Raw genomic sequence first — 20981 nt, 5'->3', positions numbered from 1 at the left:
TCCCATCTGAAGAATAATCATAAGAATGAGGAAAGAATAAGACTATTTGGTAGAAACTTTGGGAACATGACACAAAAGATACTGATGTTCAATAACCAGCCTTATTAATAAGTGGGTGAGAAAAGATCACAAAGCCGAATAGACTAAGGTGATGGAGCATTGAGAGTTTTTTAAAGGATCAGTAGAAAAAGAAGTAACTACAATACAATCCCTGCGTTTCAGTACCAAAACAACACCTTTTTGATACTTGATGCTTTGCAGAATATAATCGGTTTTTCTACCAAACTCGTAACAAATGGAGCCAAAGAATAAAGATTACTTCCAGTATTTCCACAGCCTGCAGATTTCGGTTCATTTTGGTGTGCACCAAAACATTAGGAGGTTTCGATACGCAGCCCTAGAGAGAGCTCGACGGAGTGAGGTAGAACAGAGAGAGATGACATAATAACTTTGTGTAAACCAATCAGCACGGCACGCACACAGACTTGCTGTTATTAATGAACTTGAAGACAAAAAGAGCGACAGATGTTACACACAGCGAATCACTATCAGGTCACACTTGATCTTTTAATTTGTGTCTCTCACGCATTTTTCTCTTCTAATGGCCATCTGTCAGACACCGTGGCCTCTCTGCTTCACTCAGTCTGTATCTATTTTCGGTATCTAGCTATTACTTACACACACACACACACACATGCACACACACACACACACACACACACGCACACATAGTGTCCATGCTTAAGGTGTGGCACGAGTGCCGCCTCGACACTGATTGCTGTGAGAGCTCAGGTACCTGGGTCAAGGTGACACCAAGCGCAGCGGCTGGTTACAACAGAGCGAACAAACCAGGCGGCAGAGAGAGGCTTTGACACATGCTGCTGACACCAGCGAAACACAGACATTCAACACTGCTCTTAAAACACACACTTGAACCCTTAACCTTTCGGAAAAAAAAAAAGAAATGACACAGTGAGACGCCTACACAGTGAGAAGAGCTGCTCAGACTTGCGCTGTGTGGAACCAGCGAAAAGCTGAGGAACAATTAACAGCTGGAGCTTGATGAACAGTGGCTGTTTCCACTTTCCACCACTCCCCACATTCACAGCCGAGATTCCCACATCTAACCATGCAGTACATCCATCTACCCATCCATCTACCCATCCATCCATCCATCCATCCATCCATACGGCTCACCTTTGTCAGTAGAGCTCCTCGCCTGCCCAGGCAATAATAAAAATCCTGCACCATAGTAAAGGGGATCCTAAACAAAAGGAGGAGATTGTAGGGGCACGGAGAGAGGGTGGAAAACAACGCGGAGGGTGGAAAAAAAGCAAGACGGAAGAGGACAAAAGATAGAGGGAGGGAATAGAAGGGAAAAGAGAAAGAGAGAGAGAGGTAAAGAGTGACCCAGACAGGCAGAGAGCTCTCCACAATGTGAGCAGCAAGGGAGGGTGAGCGCCAGGTGTCAGTATGTATACACTCACTGAGCCGCGCAGGCACGCACACACACACACACATAAACACGGGCAGACCGGCAACTCTCTCGCTCTCTACCTCCTCCTCCTTCCCTTCCTCCTCCTCCTCCTCCTCCTCCTGCTCTCTGGCAGCAATAACCCTCCCTCGTCCTCCGTTTATCTCTCTCCCTCTTCATTCAGCCAGGGCAGAATTCCTTAACTCTTTCAAAGCCAGTCACGGACTATTACTCTTTCTACTACTTCCACTCGTGCTAATAAGGCTGAAGGATTCCTTGTTTGAAAAAGGAAATTGTAATTTGGAAAAAAGGGCAATTTCCAAATAACAAAATAGGCGATTGTGAAGCCATGTTCCCCTTCTTTTTGGCCACTTCGGGGGCAGCGTAAAGAAGCCGTAAACACAGAGTTTATAAGTGGAATATGTTCAAACAGTTGGCTATTTCAACATTTGGCAGAAGTGGAGCAACGTTAGCACTCATCTTACAGTGAATAGTACGATATTCACTCTGCTTTTAGCTCTGTTTTTGGTCTCCACCACCTCCTGAGAAAAATATCGAGCTCTTTAGCTGCTAAACGCTTCCCTTTGCTCACCAGCTAGATGCTAACTTTGTGCGTCTTCCCTTTGGTGCCTGTCCAGCATTATATGAAAGCAAAGGCTTCAGGGCACGGATGCCTCTTGCGCTCTTCCGCCGCTGTTTCCTGCCCCGTTGGCACTATTCAGCGGCAGAGCCAGCTTGGCACGAGAAATCATTCTGATGGGCAGCTCAGTCAGTGCACGAGAAGAGAAACAGAAGTAAGGGAAGTAAACAAACGGCTGAAGTCAAGAGGCTGTGAGATAGAAAACAAACCCATTATATCTGGTAAATTTCTTTCCAGAGAGCTCTTGATTGTGTTATATCATAATATCATTTGTTCTTTCAACATCAGGTCGTGTTGTTCGTGTGCTAACTGGCTAACTAGCATCTTGAATCTGTCCTGTCAGTCTTCCGGGTTCCCTTCTTTTGAATGACGAACACAGCCTACTGCCCCCTGCTGGTATGGAGAGTTATTTACTCTCACTCACAGACACAAACACAGACGACATGAGGCGCAACAGTCGCCATTTCTCCCAACTAGTTCTTACTGGTCAGCTTGGTGTGTCCCAAAACTGATACGTAAAACAAGGAATTGAACCATACCACCACCGCCTATTTGTATTTACTCACACTGAAGATCAATCAATCAATCAATGGAAAATGAATCGGCAACAACTGAATGTTGTAACTATATTCATAAAACTGAAGTTGTTTCTTAATTTATAATAGAAGGTTAATACACTTTTTCGGCTCACGGACAGGTCAAGACATTTGAAGATGTCATCACGGAAACTGTGACGGACATTCAAGACTAAAAACTAAACCATCAATTAATCAAAAAATGATAATGTAAATAAATAGTTGTTAGTTAAACATTAGAGAATAGCTACAGAGAAGACCCAGTGCTTCTGTGTTCATTCTAATCTAAAATTACTGATTTTCACCTTGTGTTCCCAAACATCCACGAAACACAGCAAACGCATGCTTAAATAGTCGCCAGTGATCCCGTGCTCAAGGTCCATCACTTTCCACGACCATAAGAATCTGACAACATTATCCCTGCTCAGCCGCCACCTAAGAAAAGACCCCTATCTAAGTCACAGTACTGCTAAATATCAGTCACGCCTAAGCCGTGAACAAGTCCCTTTAATCAAGCTGTCAACGTTAACACAGGGTACAGCATTGACACGGATCCCGTATAAACCATCAGATGGGGAGGACGCAACAACAAACACTTGTACACATTAGGGACTTCCTGCCTCCAGCCGGTGTGAAAGACCATCAAGAAACTTGCTAAAAGGAAATGAGAGACAGGAAAAAGCACATAGAGGGATAGCAGGAAAGTGAGTGGAGCGAGAGGTAAGGGACACACCGGAGTGAGACTTCCCACTATTGACGTTGTGATCAGAGAGCGGAGGAGAGGTTAGACCAACGCTTCTTTACCCACGCATCATGCTGCCCACTCCTTACTGCCAGAACTGGAATACACGCTTTTTTTATTTTTGTTACAAAAGAGCTGCATGGGAGCGACACAGCCGCAGACTCTTGTGCTGCTGGCCTCCATTTAAAATGTCACCGTACTTTCAACTCAGAACAGTGCGAGAACAGCTTCCCGTAACCACCGCCGATGTCGTAGTCAGTGGGATATTAGAGACCACCGCTGAGGGCAGTCGGAGAGCCTTACATGTCACCGCACTGATTTCAGACATGTATCGGGGCCCTTCATATAGATTTTTGATGGCAATCAAACCAGAACGGCTGAACGCAGAAGGCAGACTCGACAAACTGAGACATGAGTCACGCCATCTTTCACACATCAGAGTGTTCTATAGAGAGAGGGAAAAAAGCACAAGAGGATGTGCTTCAGGGTGATTATCGCAACGATGGTGATACAAAAGGAACAATGTGCCGAGTACCATTGGCAGCAGTGAGCACCAGCTATTACGGCAGAGAATGCACTTCACAGTATTGTCTTTTTGTATTCAGCAATTGCAATAAGTTTATACGTTCTCTAAAGCTTTCTTCAAAGTACCGCATGCACCTCTTCTGTCCTCTCATTTATTTAAATGTATAATATGTAACATTTCCACTTTAAGGGCGCACTCACACTGTCCATCCGCACCGTGTCCCGTGCTTTAGGGTACTTGTCCCCCCCTCCCTCTCCCCCCGCGGCCCAGGCCCGTTTGTACTCACCCTACCTGGGCCTCGGCGAAGGCTTCTTGCTGCCTATGCATTGCGATGCGTGGGTTTGTTTACAAATCTTTCCATAGACCTCAGAGTTTTTGTGCGTCTTGTCGACTGTTTTTGAATCTTTTCATCAACCAAATCTGCAGTAAACACTCCACCTCCGCATCACACCAACGTGAACCTTTCACCGCCATTGTTGTAAATGTTCGCGCATGGTCCCTCCTTCTTTTTTCTATGTCCCAACAGGCGCACATAAAATGACGTCAGAACCGCCGCAGGCCTCGTGCTCGTACACGTGCGCACGCTCGTGCTCGTACATGTACCGCGCCTAGACAGTGATGGTTTGTTAAATTTGGTCGCCTGTCAGTGCAGTTATATTGCCTTTTTCTGTGTATTGTGGTTGTCTGCCTGACTTTCCATCCAGTGTTAGCCACATTTTTATGATACACTTTTTAGATCTTGGTTGTTTTTAACTTCATATTTTAACCGAAGGATGAAGGATTTTAGTCATCAGAAGTCTGGGTCTTAAGTCATCATAGAAACAAGCTGAGCGAAACGTTAGCGACAGCTTGGTTCACAGCCCCTCAGGGACGTCCTGTGTCCACCAAACAGCGCCAGAAAAACACGGATTTTTAACGTGAAACTGCTTTATTTACTGTTTAATTCACTGTTTGTTTTGAAGAAGAGGAGAAAAAAACCTCTTGAACAATGAACACTGAAGCAATGACGTAATGGTGATGAAGACAATACCTCCCATGATCCTACACTACTTCACAACCAAGCTGCATTTCTGTTATTGTTTTGATGAGAAACTCCTAGAGGCTGAAAATGACATCATATTCATCTCAAGTTTTGTTTATTGATATAGCGCGTAGTTGTTTGGCACATTATCTTGGACAAGTGACAAATGAAAGGGGAGAAAAAAACTAAAATAGACCTTTTTCACAGCAGGGGGAAAAGCATAACATTATAATTAGAGTCCCAGTAAGCCATGACGGTGTGACGTGCATTAATCACGAACTAGCTAAATGGATCATTCATTCAAATCCTTAATTTCTATTATTTAACATTGGTGCTTTTCCTTCTGTGACTGTCACGTCAAAAATGTCACCGGTGAAAAAAGCCTCTGCCTGGAGACGCATAACTGAATGTTTTGATCTGCTGTATAACAGTCATACTCATTACTAAAGATGTTATTATAGTTACTGGAAGTGTGTCTGTCTCTGTCTTTGTCTCTCTCTGTCCATCTGTCCGTCTTTTCTCTCTCTCTCTCTCTCCTTCTCTTCCTCTCTCTGGTGCAGACAGATGTCCGTCCTCCACAGAGCTGGGTCTGTCTGACGTTCCTGTCTGTTATAGTGAAGGTTTTCAACGCCACCGTACTCTACGGGGGAATTGTTAGGTCTATGTAAATCATAAATAAGTCAGAGTGTGGTCTTTACCTACTCTGTAAAGTGTCCTGAGATAACTTTTGCTATGGTTTGGCACTATAAATAAAATTGAATTGAATTGAAAACGATGTGATTTATATGCTGCGGCCTTCATTCGCCACATCTCAAACATCATTCTAACACAATCAGAAAAAAGATGGATTCAGAGTGAAGTTACTCTTTCATATGGTGATATTGAGTTCTGACTCTCCTACAGGACTGCAGAAGAGGCTTCAGGCCGTCACATTGTTGAGCCTGAAGAAGTCAGAGGAGGTTATTCACTATAGGCACGCATGGGCGGTGTATGCATCAAGTGGAGCCACTGAACCATAATGACAGGCCCATAAGTGCCTCCCACACTCTACGAGGTGAGAGAGCGCCACCGCTGACACATCGGGCGAGCCGTCTCTCCAGCCCCGGCCCTCTCGACAGTCCGTTTGAGTCGTCTTTGACCTTCAGCACACTTCCATTTTGCCACGGCTTTGTTACCATGGCTACACAGCACCGACGAGGCCACAGGTGCCCAGCTGATGAGGTTGGCAGCTTCGGGCGGGCCGTGTCACCCACCTGGTCGACCGTGTTTATATAACGGCGGTGACCTGACGCGAGGAGCAACTTCTCCTGTTCTCTGATGCGTCGGGAGGAGGCTGATGAGGTCGTCCTGCCGATGACCCTTTGTGTCACCGCTCGTGAAAACTCCGCGGAGCAACTCCAGTCCAACATACTTAATAAATGATAATGAGCTTTCTTGAAGACGAGAGGAAAAATAAACAAGACAGACGACTTTATCTCTGGAGCTCTGATGAGGAAAACAGATTACACTCCCGCATATATCAACATAACAACTTAACTCTGGCAGACAGTCGCCGGTGCTGCACAGTCGCCGGTGCTGCACAGTCACCGCTGCATAAAAGGAAGCTCGGAAATAAATGTCATCATCTGAAGGAAGAAAGCCCAACGACACGTCGCAGTAGAGCTCGGCGAGGTTGTAGACATCAGGCTGTTGTCCTTAGTAACCAAAGGTCAAAGCTCCTCTCGACAGCTGTGCGCCGTATTGATTCACTGATTCATTGTCTGCTTGGCCGGCTACAGTCTGTGTTACACAGCGTCTTAATGTTCACGTTTAAAGGGAATTAAGACATAAAGAGATTTCTAAAGCACAGCGGGAGAGAAGGAGTTTACAGGTTCATCTACGCTCTATAAGAGCACAATGATGCAACAGGAACAATGCAACAAACAAATGAAGCGCAGCCGAAATTATGAATTCATCTAAAACCGTTTTGATATTTTTTTAATTGAATTCTTTTTATCTTTTAAGTCATTTTTAAAAAAAGAAAAAACTCCTATGCTTTTTCTGTGGGACGGAGAAAAGGGCATCTGAAAAAAGCATTAAAAAAATTAATAAGTTAAAGTAAATTATTATAACCAAAATGAATAATAACAAAATAAAATAAATACAAAACAAGAGAGAAAATCATAAATGCACAAATTCCATTTTACAGACGTAAAGAGTGACCAATGACACCGATTTAAAATGAATAAGATGTGGAGATTATGAGAGACTACCTCAGAGCATAGATGTAGGAATGTTATGCAATGTTGACACAATATTTCAGTTTCATTATTTCCTTAAGGAACTCATAAGTAATAACAAGCAAAAACAGGCAAAAACGGTAAGCTAATAATAAAACAAGTGAGAAAATGTGTGGATTTAATAAAATAACATTATATAATTTCCGACAACGCCAGAAATAAAGATTTTATAGGAAAAAAATAGATAGAAATGATTTGGGTCAACGTCAACATCTCGTAGTCCGTAACGAATGAGGCACAAATGAAAGGCTAAATATGAATCCCTCTGCATGTTGACACTGAAATCCCTCCATTCAGTTTTTCCTCCTGGGTTCATTAATACAGGAAGGAAGAGGACGTTCTGTGGAGCAGGAGGTGCCAATCTGTCGCTTGGTGGAAATCAGCCAGAATCAGCTCATGTTAAGCCTCTGCTGCCTCCTCCTCCTTCTCCTCCTGCAGCCTCTTACTTCCATCCGTATCTGCGCACGGTCACTGATGCTCACTGGATATCCCGTAGCTCTCTTTGCATGTAAGCACTAGCAATATATATGTTAATGTGCAACATCTGCATATACCCGATGCATTTATTAGATTTTGCGGCGCACTGACAGCCGAACAGATGAAATCATTCAGCCAAACAAGAATAATAATAATAATAATTGGTGCACACGGTGGTGTGGTGGTCAGCACTCTCGCCTTACAACATGAGGGATCCCGGCTGGGGCCCTTCTGTGTGGAGTTTGCATGTTCTCCCCGTGTCTGCGTGGGTTTTCTCCGCGTTCTCCGGTTTCCTCCAACAGTCCAAAGACGTGCAGGTGTTCGGTTCATTGATGACTCTAAATCACCCGTAGGTGTGAATGGTTGTCTGTCTCTGTTCGTCTCTATGTGTCCTGTGATAGACTGGCGTCCTGACCAGGGTGGACCCCGCCTCACGCCCGATGTCAGCTGGGATCGCCTCCAGCCCCCCGGGACCCCGACAGGGACAAGCGGTTGAAGATGAATGAATTAATAATTGGTGCAACTGTTGAATATTAGTCCGTCCACAATGTTAGACTATCCAAATACACGGGACCTAAAAGTTAATTTAACCACTGGATTGAATTGTTTTTCTGTATATTTGCCATTTCATTGACATCATAACAACTCTAAATACTTTAAATCCAACTGGAAATTCAACATGAAAACAAAGAACAGTGCCTTTATCCTTTCAAGCGTGCAGGTTTTTAAAACAGCGGCGTGTAAAAGTGCAGCATAATAAAGAGTCAGTTAATGTGTCAACTGTGTAACGTGTGATTATTCTAATGTTTGAAACTGGGTCTGAGTGGCACACGAAACGTAGAATTATTCAAATCCAATTCATAAAAAGCGGGAAAACAATAGAAAATGTCACCACCACAATTCACGCCAGTCTCCGTTCTGAAAGGACATTAGCATATTTAACGTTTCGTCCCGTGTCGAAGTGTGATTTCGACATTATTATCCACTCACATGGAAAACACTAGAGTGCAGCGGGCGAAGTCCAACTTGTAAAAGGTATCTTAAAGTCACATTTGTGAGAAATAAGATGTTGGCCTCACTGGAACGGCCTGAAGCAGGTGGGCTACTCTGCAGTTTATGATTGAGGATAATTGCGTTTACACTGCATCAGGTCCGGCTGATGTGTCACTCCTCGTGCCTCGGAGCTGAAAGCGTGTTTGCAGATCTGATGATGTCTAATTAGATTTCTCCACCACTGTGGAAAATGAGCCATCAATTAGAGCACTGTGATTAGGGGGACCGGTTTGATTCCTGTCAAGCACCTGCTGCCTTTTACTGGAACATTCCACGTGTGACTGAAGGGATTAAGCCAGGACGGAATCAAAGGGGCGTGCTGACATTTGATATGACCTTTCACCTTTTATTGGGCTTTTGCGTGACGTTAGTATATCCGCTCCTTAGTGAATGCATCAAGAGTGCCTTCTTCAGGCTACAGAGGCCAGTTTGGATCAGAAGTGAGTAAAAGAAACATCAGTGTCACAAGCAGCTCAGAGCACAAAACAGCATCTTAATCCATCTATAACCGCTTGTCCCTATCCGGGGTCGCAGGCTGGAGACGTGAGGCGGGGTACACCCTGGACATAGAAACAAGCAGAGGCAGACTCACACTCACACCTACAGCAATTTAGAGGCATCAATTAACCTAACAAGTGCATGTCTGTGGACTGTGGGAGGAACCCGGAGAGAACCCACGCAGACACAGGGAGAACATGCAAAGGGATTTGAACCAGGAACCCTCTTGCTGTGAGGCAACAGTGCTAACCATCACACCACTGTGTGCCACCCATTAGGACACAGACCTTGGTCGCTTTCACTTCTCAACCTCAGTTCGATTCACTAGAAATCGAGTGCGCCTGCCCGTTTAATTCGGTTCAATTCTGAACTTGAACCCTGGTCCTGAAGAGGACGGTCTTGATCATTTGTGGAGTGAGAACTAAGCAGAACAATCACAGGACTGCTTTAGAGAATATATATCATTACCAGCTGTGACAGGTACGCTTTCACCTTGTGAGTCTGTCCGTGTGTGTATGTGTCAGTCTGTGTGTGTGTGTGTGTGTCTGTGTGTGGTCCTGGAGATACCTACTGTAGCAGGAACTACCAAGCTACAGTCGTGAAATGCTACAGGTATAGCTAGTCATAGCCACTTTGTTTGTTTCCCATTTACAGAACCAGGGCTGTGTATAAACACCGTAAGTGCACAGAGAACGGGCAGCTAGCACACCGCAAAGACGTATTCAAATTCATTTGACAAAAAGTGAGTTTGATCAAAATCGCAGACTCCACCTTTTACAACCTTTAAATCTGTCTGCTGACCGTGCACCTTTAAGAAAGTGACTTCCTGACGTGTACGAGTGCCGTTAAGCCTTTATCTATACAAGATCACTGTTTAACCATGGATAGATTTATGCGTATAATAACGAGGGCCCTGATCCATCAGAAAATAACAGTTAAAGCAAAGTTGTGTTGAGCTTGTGTCCTCATCTGTATTTGAGCAGTTCCCTAATAAAAAGTGAGTGAAAACATCGTATTATTAGGTGCAAAATGCCTCTTTTTGTCCCTCTTCTGTCACTTTTTATGACACACAAGGTCCGGTTGCAGTCCGGGTTATTAATGCTCATAATCTCGTTCTCTCTTTGTGAACTCCAGGAGAGCAATAAGACATAAGTCGCAGTACAATGCACATGACTTGCTGTCGCTCTGTTTTCAAAATCTTCTTAATCCAAATGAATTTTAACCCCTGATGTGAGCGCGTGTGTTGTCTGCTCAGCTGCCACGCTCAAACCCGTCTCTCTCAGTGCTTGTTAGTCACGCGACAGCTCTCTGACCAGAAAAACCCGACCTTTGAACCCCATTTCTAATTTTCCAATCAGCCAATGCCACAAACTGTAATTGCAGTGTCAGGCTGTTGACTTTGTTTCGAGTCTAGACTCACTGATGGAGGCAAGAAGGAGATGGCGGTCAAAGTTTCACCCCTAACACCTCAAAAAATAAAAACAAAACGACTCATCGCTCCATTTTTTGAGCTTGAAATTCTGAGACACAAAGTAATAACCAGGACCACAAGGGGACATTTTCCTTCCTCGATCACATTTTGGCTTTTCCAGGCGGGTGTGCTTACACGAAACTTCTGCCGGCAACAGAAACAATGGGCCGCTCCGTCACAAAGAAAGCCTCGGATACACACACTGGCTGAAGTCTGATCTGTGTCTTAACGGAGAGACTTCAGCGTATCTGATATCTAAACAGATATGCAACACATTTGTCCTTTTTGTTCGAACAGCCTGAATGTCATGGTGTGAGATCATTCATGCTCTCAAGTGAACGTTTACTACACATCTTAAACAGGGCGTCTGATTAATGACAGAGTGTGTGTGTGTGTGTGTGTGTGTGTGTGTGTGTGTGTGTGTGTGTGTGTGTGTGTGTGTGTGTGTGTTGGTGGGGGGGTGACAGCAACTTCCAGACTGACTCAACTATTAATGAAAGTGTCTGGGGACAAAACAGGTTATACAATGTCATTTCCCTCAGAGAGATAAATACAGGCACAGTCAAATGCATGATTTTTCATCATGTTCGGAAATTTGAGTCCATGTGGCGACAGTGAGGATGCAGGACGCCCAGAAACTGGCCAATCAATCAGCCGTTTCTCCTAAATGACGTAATGCGTACAGCTCAAAGTCAGTGTGAACACAAACCAGATTGATCCTGGTGTTGTACCAAACCGGGCGACACGGTAATGTGTTGGTTAGCACTGTGGCCTCACAGCAAGAGGGTTACTGGTTCGAATCCTGGTTGGGGCCCTTCTGTGTGGAGTTTGCATGTTCTCCCCGTGTCTGCGTGGGTTTTCTCCGTGTTCTCCGGTTTCCTCCCACAGTCCAAAGACGTGCAGGTGTTCGGTTCATTGATGACTCTAAATCACCCGTAGGTGTGAATGGTTGTCTGTCTCTGTGCGTCTCTATATGTCCTGCGATAGACTGGCGTCCTGTCCAGGGTGTACCCCGCCTCACGCCCGATGTCAGCTGGGATCGGCTCCAGCCCCCCGCGACCCCGACAGGAACAAGCAGTTGAAGATGAATGAATGAATGAATGAAGGATGTACCAATCCAATACTCACATAAGGAAGAATGTATTAACACTCACAGATTGGTGCTTACTGCAAGCAAAACACGACAGATATGGTTAAGGATAAACGGGAACCTTCTGTACAGGTTCGGGGACCAGTCTTGGATTTTGTTGTAATGTGGGTGAAATACTGGATAATGAGGAGCGATGTACTGTGTATGCATGTGGGGTGGTGGCACTGCGTTTCATCTAAAACATGTCCCAAATTCATTTTATCCTGTTGGGTCTTCACTCTAAAATGTTGTTTATTTTATGCTGCTGTGACTCTCTGTTGCTTATTTGATTTATTCATTTATTTTTATGTGGTTTTCATCATTTGTTTGCCTTTTGGCGCTGGTGCTTTCATGTACTTTTTTAAAAAAGACCAAAGAGAAGGCAAACATGCATTTGACTTATCATCCAAAAAGAAATTAAACTAATCTAAAGGGCAGTCGGAGAGCGCAGACCTCCGTAAAGGTCATGCCCTATGTCGTGCTGTCAATCAAAGCTAAAACTATTAGTGTATAGGCCCCATGATTCATAGGTAGGGTCGGCAGTAGCTCAGTCCGTAGGTGACTCTGCTGGGAACCGTAGGGTCTGGTTCGAGTCCCTGTGTGGACCATGAATGGATTGGGGACTGGTGGCTGGAGAGGTGCCAGTTCATCTCCTGGGCACGGCCAATGTGCTGTTGAGCAAGGCACCGAACCCCCAACTGCTCCATTTGGCAGCCCCCTCGCTCTGACATCTCTCCATTAATGCATGTGTGTGTATTTCGGGCCTGTGTGTGTAACATGAATAATAACAGAGTGAAAAAAATTGAATTTCCCCTCGCGGGATTAACAAAGAAATTCTTCTTCTTCTTCTTCTTCAGATCCGCTCAAAAACGTAATGCTGAGGTTCCCAGTAGCTCACTTCGTAGAGCGGGTGCCTGAAACGTCGCCGCCGCGGCCCGGGTTCAACTCCAACCAGTGGCCCTCTGCTGCGTCTTTCTCTCTCTCTCTCTCTGCCTCTCTCTCTCCCTCTCTCTCTCTCTTCCTTATTTCCTGTCAAATCTTCAGCTGTTCTGAGAAATAAAGGCATAAAAAGCCAAAAAAGTAATCTTCAACAACACAAAAATGTAATGGCTTCTTCCTGGGCCCATGCTTCAGCCTTCCACACAGTTTTTAATGAAAAGCGGGACAGTAGTTTTTCTGTAACCCTAACAAAATAACAGGTGTAAATGTGTCTCACAGGACCAAACAGTGAAGCACAGTCTCTGGCGGCTGCTTTATTACCGTATATATCTTTATTAATAGCAGTCTGAGGGAACAAACGGCCACAGAGCAATAACAGCCTGTTCCCTGAGCGTGTCACAGCAGAGATTTATACAATCCAGCATCCTTGCAATCAGAGCAGCTGATCTGTGCTATTCAATTAAAAAAAATGCCATTCACCAGTTTTGTAACTCTGGGCTCACACAATGTCTCCAGTGCAGATCATGGCACAGCTGGCTCATCTGTTGTCTTCCCATTAGAGGGGATACTCCGCCTTCAGAGCTCCGGCATTCCTGAAGCCAGAAGGTCACGTGAAGCTGCATCATCCACGGGAGGACGCTCATCTCAGCTCGCAATCGCACACCAAAGACCAGTTCCAGCAGCCGGTACATCAACACATTAAAGCAGTTTTTTTAAGAGAGCGACAAGTGCTCTCTTTGAGCCAAGTGCTCCTCCCACAGCTGCAGCAGAGGGATGCAGCTTTCTGGCGCTCCCTGTCTGTCACAAACTGATAAGTCAGGGTCGTCGTCCAGATATCCTTTGAGAGCAGCTATGAGAAAACGTGTCCGTGTCTGTCCAGGTATTCCTGGCTCTCATAACTGATAAGTGTAAATTGAGTCTTTAAAAAAAGATTAAAAGTGGGAGTGTGTGTGTGTGTGTGCGTGTGTGTGTTCGAGCGTGCACACGGATACTACTACAAACGGCGGGATACAGATGTTTCACTGGGGCAGCCAGATTGTAAGATCAGCACTCGTCTGCAGGGAGGAGCGGATTCCCTGCAAAGTGACAGGAACAGATACCAAATCACTGGAGGGTACTCCAGTCACGGGCTACTGCTTGGTCTCTCCTCCACTTCACACATAAATACACAAACACACTGAAGGCAGAGAGCAGGCAGGCTCGGTTCACCTCGGGTTCAGAGTCTCGCAGCGAAGGGCTTCACAATAAAAGTGACTGAATCGGCGGATTCAACGTGTGTATATACTGCGAGTATACGAATAACTTGCAGAGCAGTTTCATTTTGATCATTGCTGCCCCAAAAATGAAATGCTTTGGAGCTCCTTTTGTGGAAAAACTGCATTGCAATTTCATCTTTTTTGTGTGTCATATTATTAAAAGAGATCAGCTGTGAGAAAAATGTGATTCCCAGAGCATTATAATATGGAGTTACTGCAGTGATCTGCTTCCAAAGCGCTGTCACCGGTCCATGAGCATTCACGTAAAAGGAGAAAGGGTTTTAAGTTGAGTAAGATCGATAACAACCAAGGCTATTAAAGGAAGGCTGGCACAGTGGGAGTGTACGTGTATGACACACGTGCAGTGCAACTGGAGCTGTGCTGTTGCAGGGTCACAGCAGATGGTGACAGAACTTTTTGGGTATGCTCGAATTAATGGTGGCATATCTTTCTTTTTCTCAGGTCACAGGGAGAGGGATCCTGGTTCGAATCCCGGCTTGGGCCCTTCTGTGCTCTGTGCTTAGCATGTGAAGCTAATCTCCCTGTGTTTTTGCTACCTTGCTTCAGATTAATGTGTTTGCTGTGCAGTCTTGAGCGTTGCTTCCTCCCTGCCTGCCTGAGGACCTGCCTGCCTGCTGCCAGCTCCCCGGAGCTCTCTCACTGCATGGCCATTCCCCTACAGCAGACCTCATCCACGCACTCCTCGTGACTTCACCTAACACATAAGGATCCTGGGACCTCACACCACCCCACCACCCCTCCACTTTTGAAAACTAAAGACTGTTTGTTGCACTTTTAACCAAAGTCGAGTCGTGCATTTGGGACCTGATCCAACACAAACCATAACACACCACACGGTTCAATTCATGCTATGACAACTGATAACATGTACAACTGTATTTCTGCAAAACATCTTTTCAAACAGGTGAATGATAATAAAACATTCAGCAAAATCCTCCAAAAACCGTTGCAGCAAAAAGAGAAAGAAACTCGGACTCTGATTTTTCATAAACACATCCACTGAAGTCCAGAGAAGAGAGGGCGACGTGATGTTCTGTGGGATATTTCCAGCTTAACAAAATTAATTCATCCGTGCAGATCGAGTGGGTGGCTGGACGGCCCACGCTTTTTCATGCCATAATAAAAGACCCTATTCTGGGGAGACCGTTAAGAGAGCGCCTTGGCAATAACCCGAAACTTATTAGATCCAGATAGCGACCGCACCGCTACAAAATGAACACTCCTAGCTCTCCCAAGTGTTGCGTTTGGCTGGGATTATCTACCACATCAAGGTTTCCTCTCCAATAAGTGAGAGCTTTATAAGGCTTGAGTGACAGTAATGCATGTGCAGGAACGAAAGGTTCTCTGTGGTTTTTACCAAGCGTCTTAGAGTAACATGGCTTCTGTGTTTTTCATAATAATCCCCCGACTGTTGGAGGAGTCGGTCTCAGAACCACACAGAGAGAGAAGCATCTGACTCGTCTGCAGCAGTAAAGGTGGAGAAGTCTGGATCCTGGACTTCTGCAGTGCTCACCAAATTAAATGTAAGACGTTTTTAGACCTTCTTTAAGGAGCTGAGATACTGAATAAAGAAAAGTTGGCCTGGATTGCCTCCACACAGCTCTCACAAGGCGATACACAGTGAGTGAATCACAGCCACATACACTAACATGGCCGAAGAAAATGGGCAAAGAACAACAGAAAACTAGAAAAAATTATATATATATATAAATATATGTACTAAATCTATGAAAAAATAAATGATATACTGTAAACGGGTACACGGGTTCTCCGGTTTCCTCCCACAGTCCAAAGACGTGCAGGTGTTCGGTTCATTGATGACTCTAAATCACCCGTAGGTGTGAATGGTTGTCTGTCTCTGTGCGTCTCTATGTGTCCTGTGATAGACTGGCGTCCTGTCCAGGGTGTACCCCGCCTCACGCCCGATGTTAGCTGGGATCGGCTCCAGCCCCCCGCGACCCCGACAGGGACAAGCGGTTTAAGATGAATGAAAAAAAGATATATATAGAGATCCTAACCTCAATGAGACTGACTGATTGAATAAAGATTAAATCAAAAAATATAAATATGGCATAATTCCTAGTGAAAATAGATGGATGGATGGATGAAGCAATTAAAATACAAGTAATTCATTCATTAATTAATAAACCAAGTTACTATTTTAAATACCAGTGTCGGCCCGTGTACATCCACACTTCAAAGGCCTTTTAAAGACTTTTCTAGACCTTCAGATTACGTGTGTGTCATGTTGATATCTGCACCCTAATATGCACGATAGAGTAGATCCATGTTTAAACACAACAAGAACAAAAAGGCTTGACCTTGAAAACTTGAGGTTCACCTACAGAAAAAACAGTTGAGTGCTGGGGAAACAAAGGCAGGAGCTGACGAGTAGATAAACGCTGTGCCTTTATTACGGCTCTGATGGCGCAGCGAAGGCGAGCGGCCGTTAAACAGCGGGGCTTCCCGTATGTTAGACGAAGGGAGAAAAAGGCACGTAGAGAAACGAACCCTCCAGCCACCGAGCAGCAGCGAGGAACCTCTAATAAACAGGTGCCTCCAAACCGCTGAAGGTAGATGTGAGGAGAGTGTCACGTTCTGCTCGTGCTCCCGAGCGAGGACACACAATCAAGAAAAGCAAACGAATGAACAACGCAAACCAAAAAACCTCGTGACATCGCACGACCGAAGCATATTTAAAGCACGAGTGGGAAACTGGTGTTAGATGCTCACAACAGGAGGTGAAGCTTGTCCAACTGCAGGCATGATTTGTCTGTTTTGGATCTATTTTAAGCAGAAAACAGGATTTGAGGGGTCCTCCGCGGTCACAGATGACTCTTTAAGAACCAAAATACATTTTAGCTTCCGAGCTGCGTGTCCCTGCTTCCTAAAAATACACCCACAAGAGCGAGTGAACACCTCCTGTGTGTGTCGACGGGCGGATCGTTTGTGTGCGGCGTCAGACGACAGACGACAGACTCACCGCTGCTGCGACTCTTGCGGTTGGCCTTCCCTCCTGTCAGCAACATCTTCAAGCTGTTCCTAAACATGACTGCAGCAGATGCCCGGGACCAGACTACAGACGAATCTGTTGGGGAAAGAAAAGACAATAAGCATGAATATTTGACCAACTGTTCGCTCTCGGATCCTGGAGACATCGTTAACGACAGAATTCAGCGGTTGGAGGCGTTGTTAGAAATGTCAGAGCAACACAACACAACGAGGCAGGACAGAAGAGAGTGCACGTCGTTTTCCTACCGTTTCTGTCACCTTAAGTTCATTGTTTGATTTATTTTATGTTTTAACGTAACTTTTATTTAGGGATGCTCAATATTGGCTTTCCTGCCGATATCCGATATTGTCCAACTCTTAATTTGCGACACCGATATCACCCGATACCGATATATGCAGTCTGTTTTACACCAAAATTGTTAGATAACAACATCATATAGGGCTACGCGGTGGTGTAGTGGTTAGCACTGTCGCCTCACAGCGAGATGGTTTCAGGTTCGCATCCCTGACTGAGGCCTTTCTGTGTGGAGTTTGCATGTTGTCTGCGTGGGTTTTCTCCGGGTTCTCCGGTTTCCTCCCACAGTCCAAAGACGTGCAGGTGTTCGGTTCATTGATGACTCTAAATCACCCGTAGGTGTGAATGGTTGTCTGTCTCTGTTCGTCTCTATGTGCCCTGCGATAGACTGGCGTCCTGTCCAGGGTGGACCCCGCCTCACGCCTGTTGTCAGCTGAAATCGGCCCCAGCCAGCCGCAAACAAGGTTTTCTCATCAACGCATACTGTGACAGGCCAGTATCAACTGACCGATACGTCTGTGGGGCTCAAATAATAACCATGTAATACCGTATACAGTGAAACCAGGGTATTTTTAGAGATGGTTATTGTACCGTGGAAATCTCATACTGTCCCAAACCTGGCCATTACCACCAAAAAAACATCCCCCAGTGCTAAGGGAGCGCCTCATGGCTTCAAATATTCCAACTGCTGTGTTAAAGAGTCACTGAATGAACGCAAAGTGAACTTTAGAGGCAGCAGGACTGCGTTTAAAGTCAATGTGAGAGAAGATCATCCTCTTATTAGTCCCACAGACTCACACAGCGGCCAGTGTTACTGCAGCACAGGGGAGAGGGCAATAAGAGGTAATATTAAAATTAAAGAAAGAAGAAGCAGATATAATAATAAATATGTAAACGTTGAAGATGTGAAGATATAAAGCATGTAGAACAGGAGTTTGGCACAGATGAAACAAACAATGCTCTGTACAGTATCAGAACAGTGCAGACGGAGGGGGGTTCAGGACAAAAAGGACAGATAAGCACACCTTAAACCATAACACTGTCTTCATTTCTTGCCTGCAGCTTGTTCTATCCCGCTAATCCCTACCCCCAACCCCCCCTCTGCGGACATATCTGTGCTGTGAGTGGTAAAAACATGGCAGCAGATGTTCTCCATTAGGTGGGAGTGACTCAGCAAAGCCCCACAGACAAGCTCCAGCTGAGGAGCGAAGCTTTGGACCCAAACAATTAGAAAAAAGAAAAAAACATTCAAAGCGGAGGACATGGAAAAGCTCTCAAAAAGCCGCCCTCCCCCAACCCCCTGCTCAACTAATGTTTTCTACAACAACCCCCCCTGACCTTGAGAGGGGGTCTGAAAGGCTTCCAGGATCAAAACACCACAGACGCCGACCCAGACTCTGGGGAGACCGCGATGACAACGACGCAACACGTGATACTAAGGTCAGCTGGGATGAAACTGAGCCATTTGAATCCATCTTTGGGATTTAATCATCATTGGATTTGATTTAGCACCTTTTACAGACAAAATCAAAGTGTTTCACGTGAAATAAATGCTAAAATAAATCCCAAGCAAGCAAAAAAGAAATAAAACTGCAAATAAAATTAAAAATAAATTAATAAAAAGACAAAATCACAAAGTGTTTCAAATGAAAAAAATGCTAAAATAAATCCCAAACAAGCAAAAAATAAATAAAACTGCAAATAAAATTAAAAATAAATCAATAAAAAAAGATATAAAAACACAAAATTAGTTTGTCCTGTGAGAATTATATTTATTTGTTTCCTTTGGATGAGATTGTTTTCCCAAAAATGACCAAACCGTTGCTGTTTATTTTAATTCCAAGGCCTTTTAATTACTGTTTTATTGTTATTTTAAATGGTTTTAAACTCGTACTCATCCGTCACGCTCTCAGACACGCAGACACAAACAAAGCAGTTATCTCCTTCTAGGCTAGATTAAGTTTTACTTAAAATTTATTATCCATCACTCGTGTTTTGAGGATTTATTTTCTTTTTATAGGCTTTCATTTGAATTATTTATCGTACATTTTTCCTTTATGTGCCTTAGAAGTCTTTGTTTACCCTGAAGTACTTGCGATACCCAACGTTGTGCAATATGCTCGTAAATAATCGTTGTGTCGTCGTTCCTGTCGCTGTGTACGTTGTTTATGTGCAGCTGCGCTCAGCACTTTTAGCCCATGACGGGAAAATATTGTTTATCTTATTTTATCGTCACTCTTGTCTTAGTTTTATTTCTTTATTTTCATTCTTTTACCCTTTTTTGTAAAAACTAAATACATGCATCTCTTTTTTTGCTCTTAATATATTGTTTTAACTTTAGATACTTAATTCATTACAGGCTATGTCGTGGTTAGCAGAGCAATACCGAGATTAGACTTTGTGATAATGGTTCGGCCTGACAGATGCGGGGCGTCGTGAACCCAAATGAGTGTATGGCGGGACAAATGGCTGGATATCTATCCTGTGAGTTGTGTTACAGTGGAAGACGATCAACGCGGCATCTTAACAAGATGGGTATCGGTACAATTGGACTTGAAATCCAATGGGGTCTCCCCACGCAGGTTCATGCCCCGCTCACAGCGATGCCTGGCTGTAATAATCACATACTAGATCCCCTTAGAGCCGCTATGAATCGGCTCCAGTCCCCCGCGACCCCCGACAGGGACAAGAGGATGAAGATTAATTAATGAATGAATGATTTATCCGTGTATGAAACATGCTAAATTTACAGTATTTTGTAAACAATAATATTTGTTTATACGCTTCACCTTGCCGTCAAACAGCCGTTTCCTTTCATACTACATTTTCTCATGCGTGCGTGTGCTGGGGCTGTTTGGGTCAGATCTCCAGCTTTTACAGTGGGATAAACAAACACATGAACATAAAAATGAATGATGATAACAGCAACAACGAAATGTCGTTCACTGGGGAGGCGAGAGGATCCCTTTATGAGTCGGAGGATACGGAAAAAAGCGGCAAAAATATTCTAAATGAAGCGTACGTTTGAAATTAAATGGATCCGTCTCAATGAGCATTTTTGTAGGCGGCTAAAATAAGTTTAGAGTGATGCCCCCGTCCACAGCAGGGCATTTCTGGGCCCCGGCCTGCTGCTTCAGACTGACGTGCTAACCACATCTACTGTACTGCAGGTACTACACAGAGTATCGATAAGTGCCTCACACAACCCCACTGCAAAATACTAAAATCCCTTAAGTCTCGATGAGACTGCAGCACTGGCACTTGCCAATTTGGAGTTTCTCCACTCAAGTGAGATGAAAAATAAAAAGAAACTAAAAGAGAGAAGTCGATTCGAACAACAACAACAAATATATCAGGTGAAAATTGAGGGGGAGCTGATGTAGCTGCCTAAAGTGAGAGCGGAGCCGGCCTCGGATCACTTCAGAAGTCTCTTGGGAGAGGACTCCTGCTGCGTTTGTTGTTTGTTTTGAAAGAAGCGGAGTGGTGATGCTGCGACAAATGTTCCATCAGTGACCGTTCAGATAAAAATAAATGTTTTTGTGTGTGTGTAGCGCTCACTCTTAGTAGAGTTTA

General features: G+C 44.5%; 1 protein-coding gene across 1 annotated transcript in view; it reads right to left on the bottom strand.

Annotated features, from left to right (window-relative positions):
- tanc2b (tetratricopeptide repeat, ankyrin repeat and coiled-coil containing 2b) overlaps positions 1-20981 on the bottom strand; it is a 183963-nt gene that overhangs the window by 114991 nt on the left and 47991 nt on the right. The window contains 1 exon segment of the mRNA XM_083933114.1: positions 17085-17189. Within this exon segment, the coding sequence (XP_083789240.1) occupies positions 17085-17151 (67 nt within the window). The 5' untranslated portion in view covers positions 17152-17189.

The sequence above is a fragment of the Echiichthys vipera genome (assembly GCF_963691815.1).
Source record: "Echiichthys vipera genome assembly, chromosome: 18".
Lineage (NCBI taxonomy): Eukaryota > Metazoa > Chordata > Actinopteri > Perciformes > Trachinidae > Echiichthys > Echiichthys vipera.
Note: the sequence above shows the minus strand (reverse complement) of the source record. Positions and strands in the feature narration are given on the sequence as shown.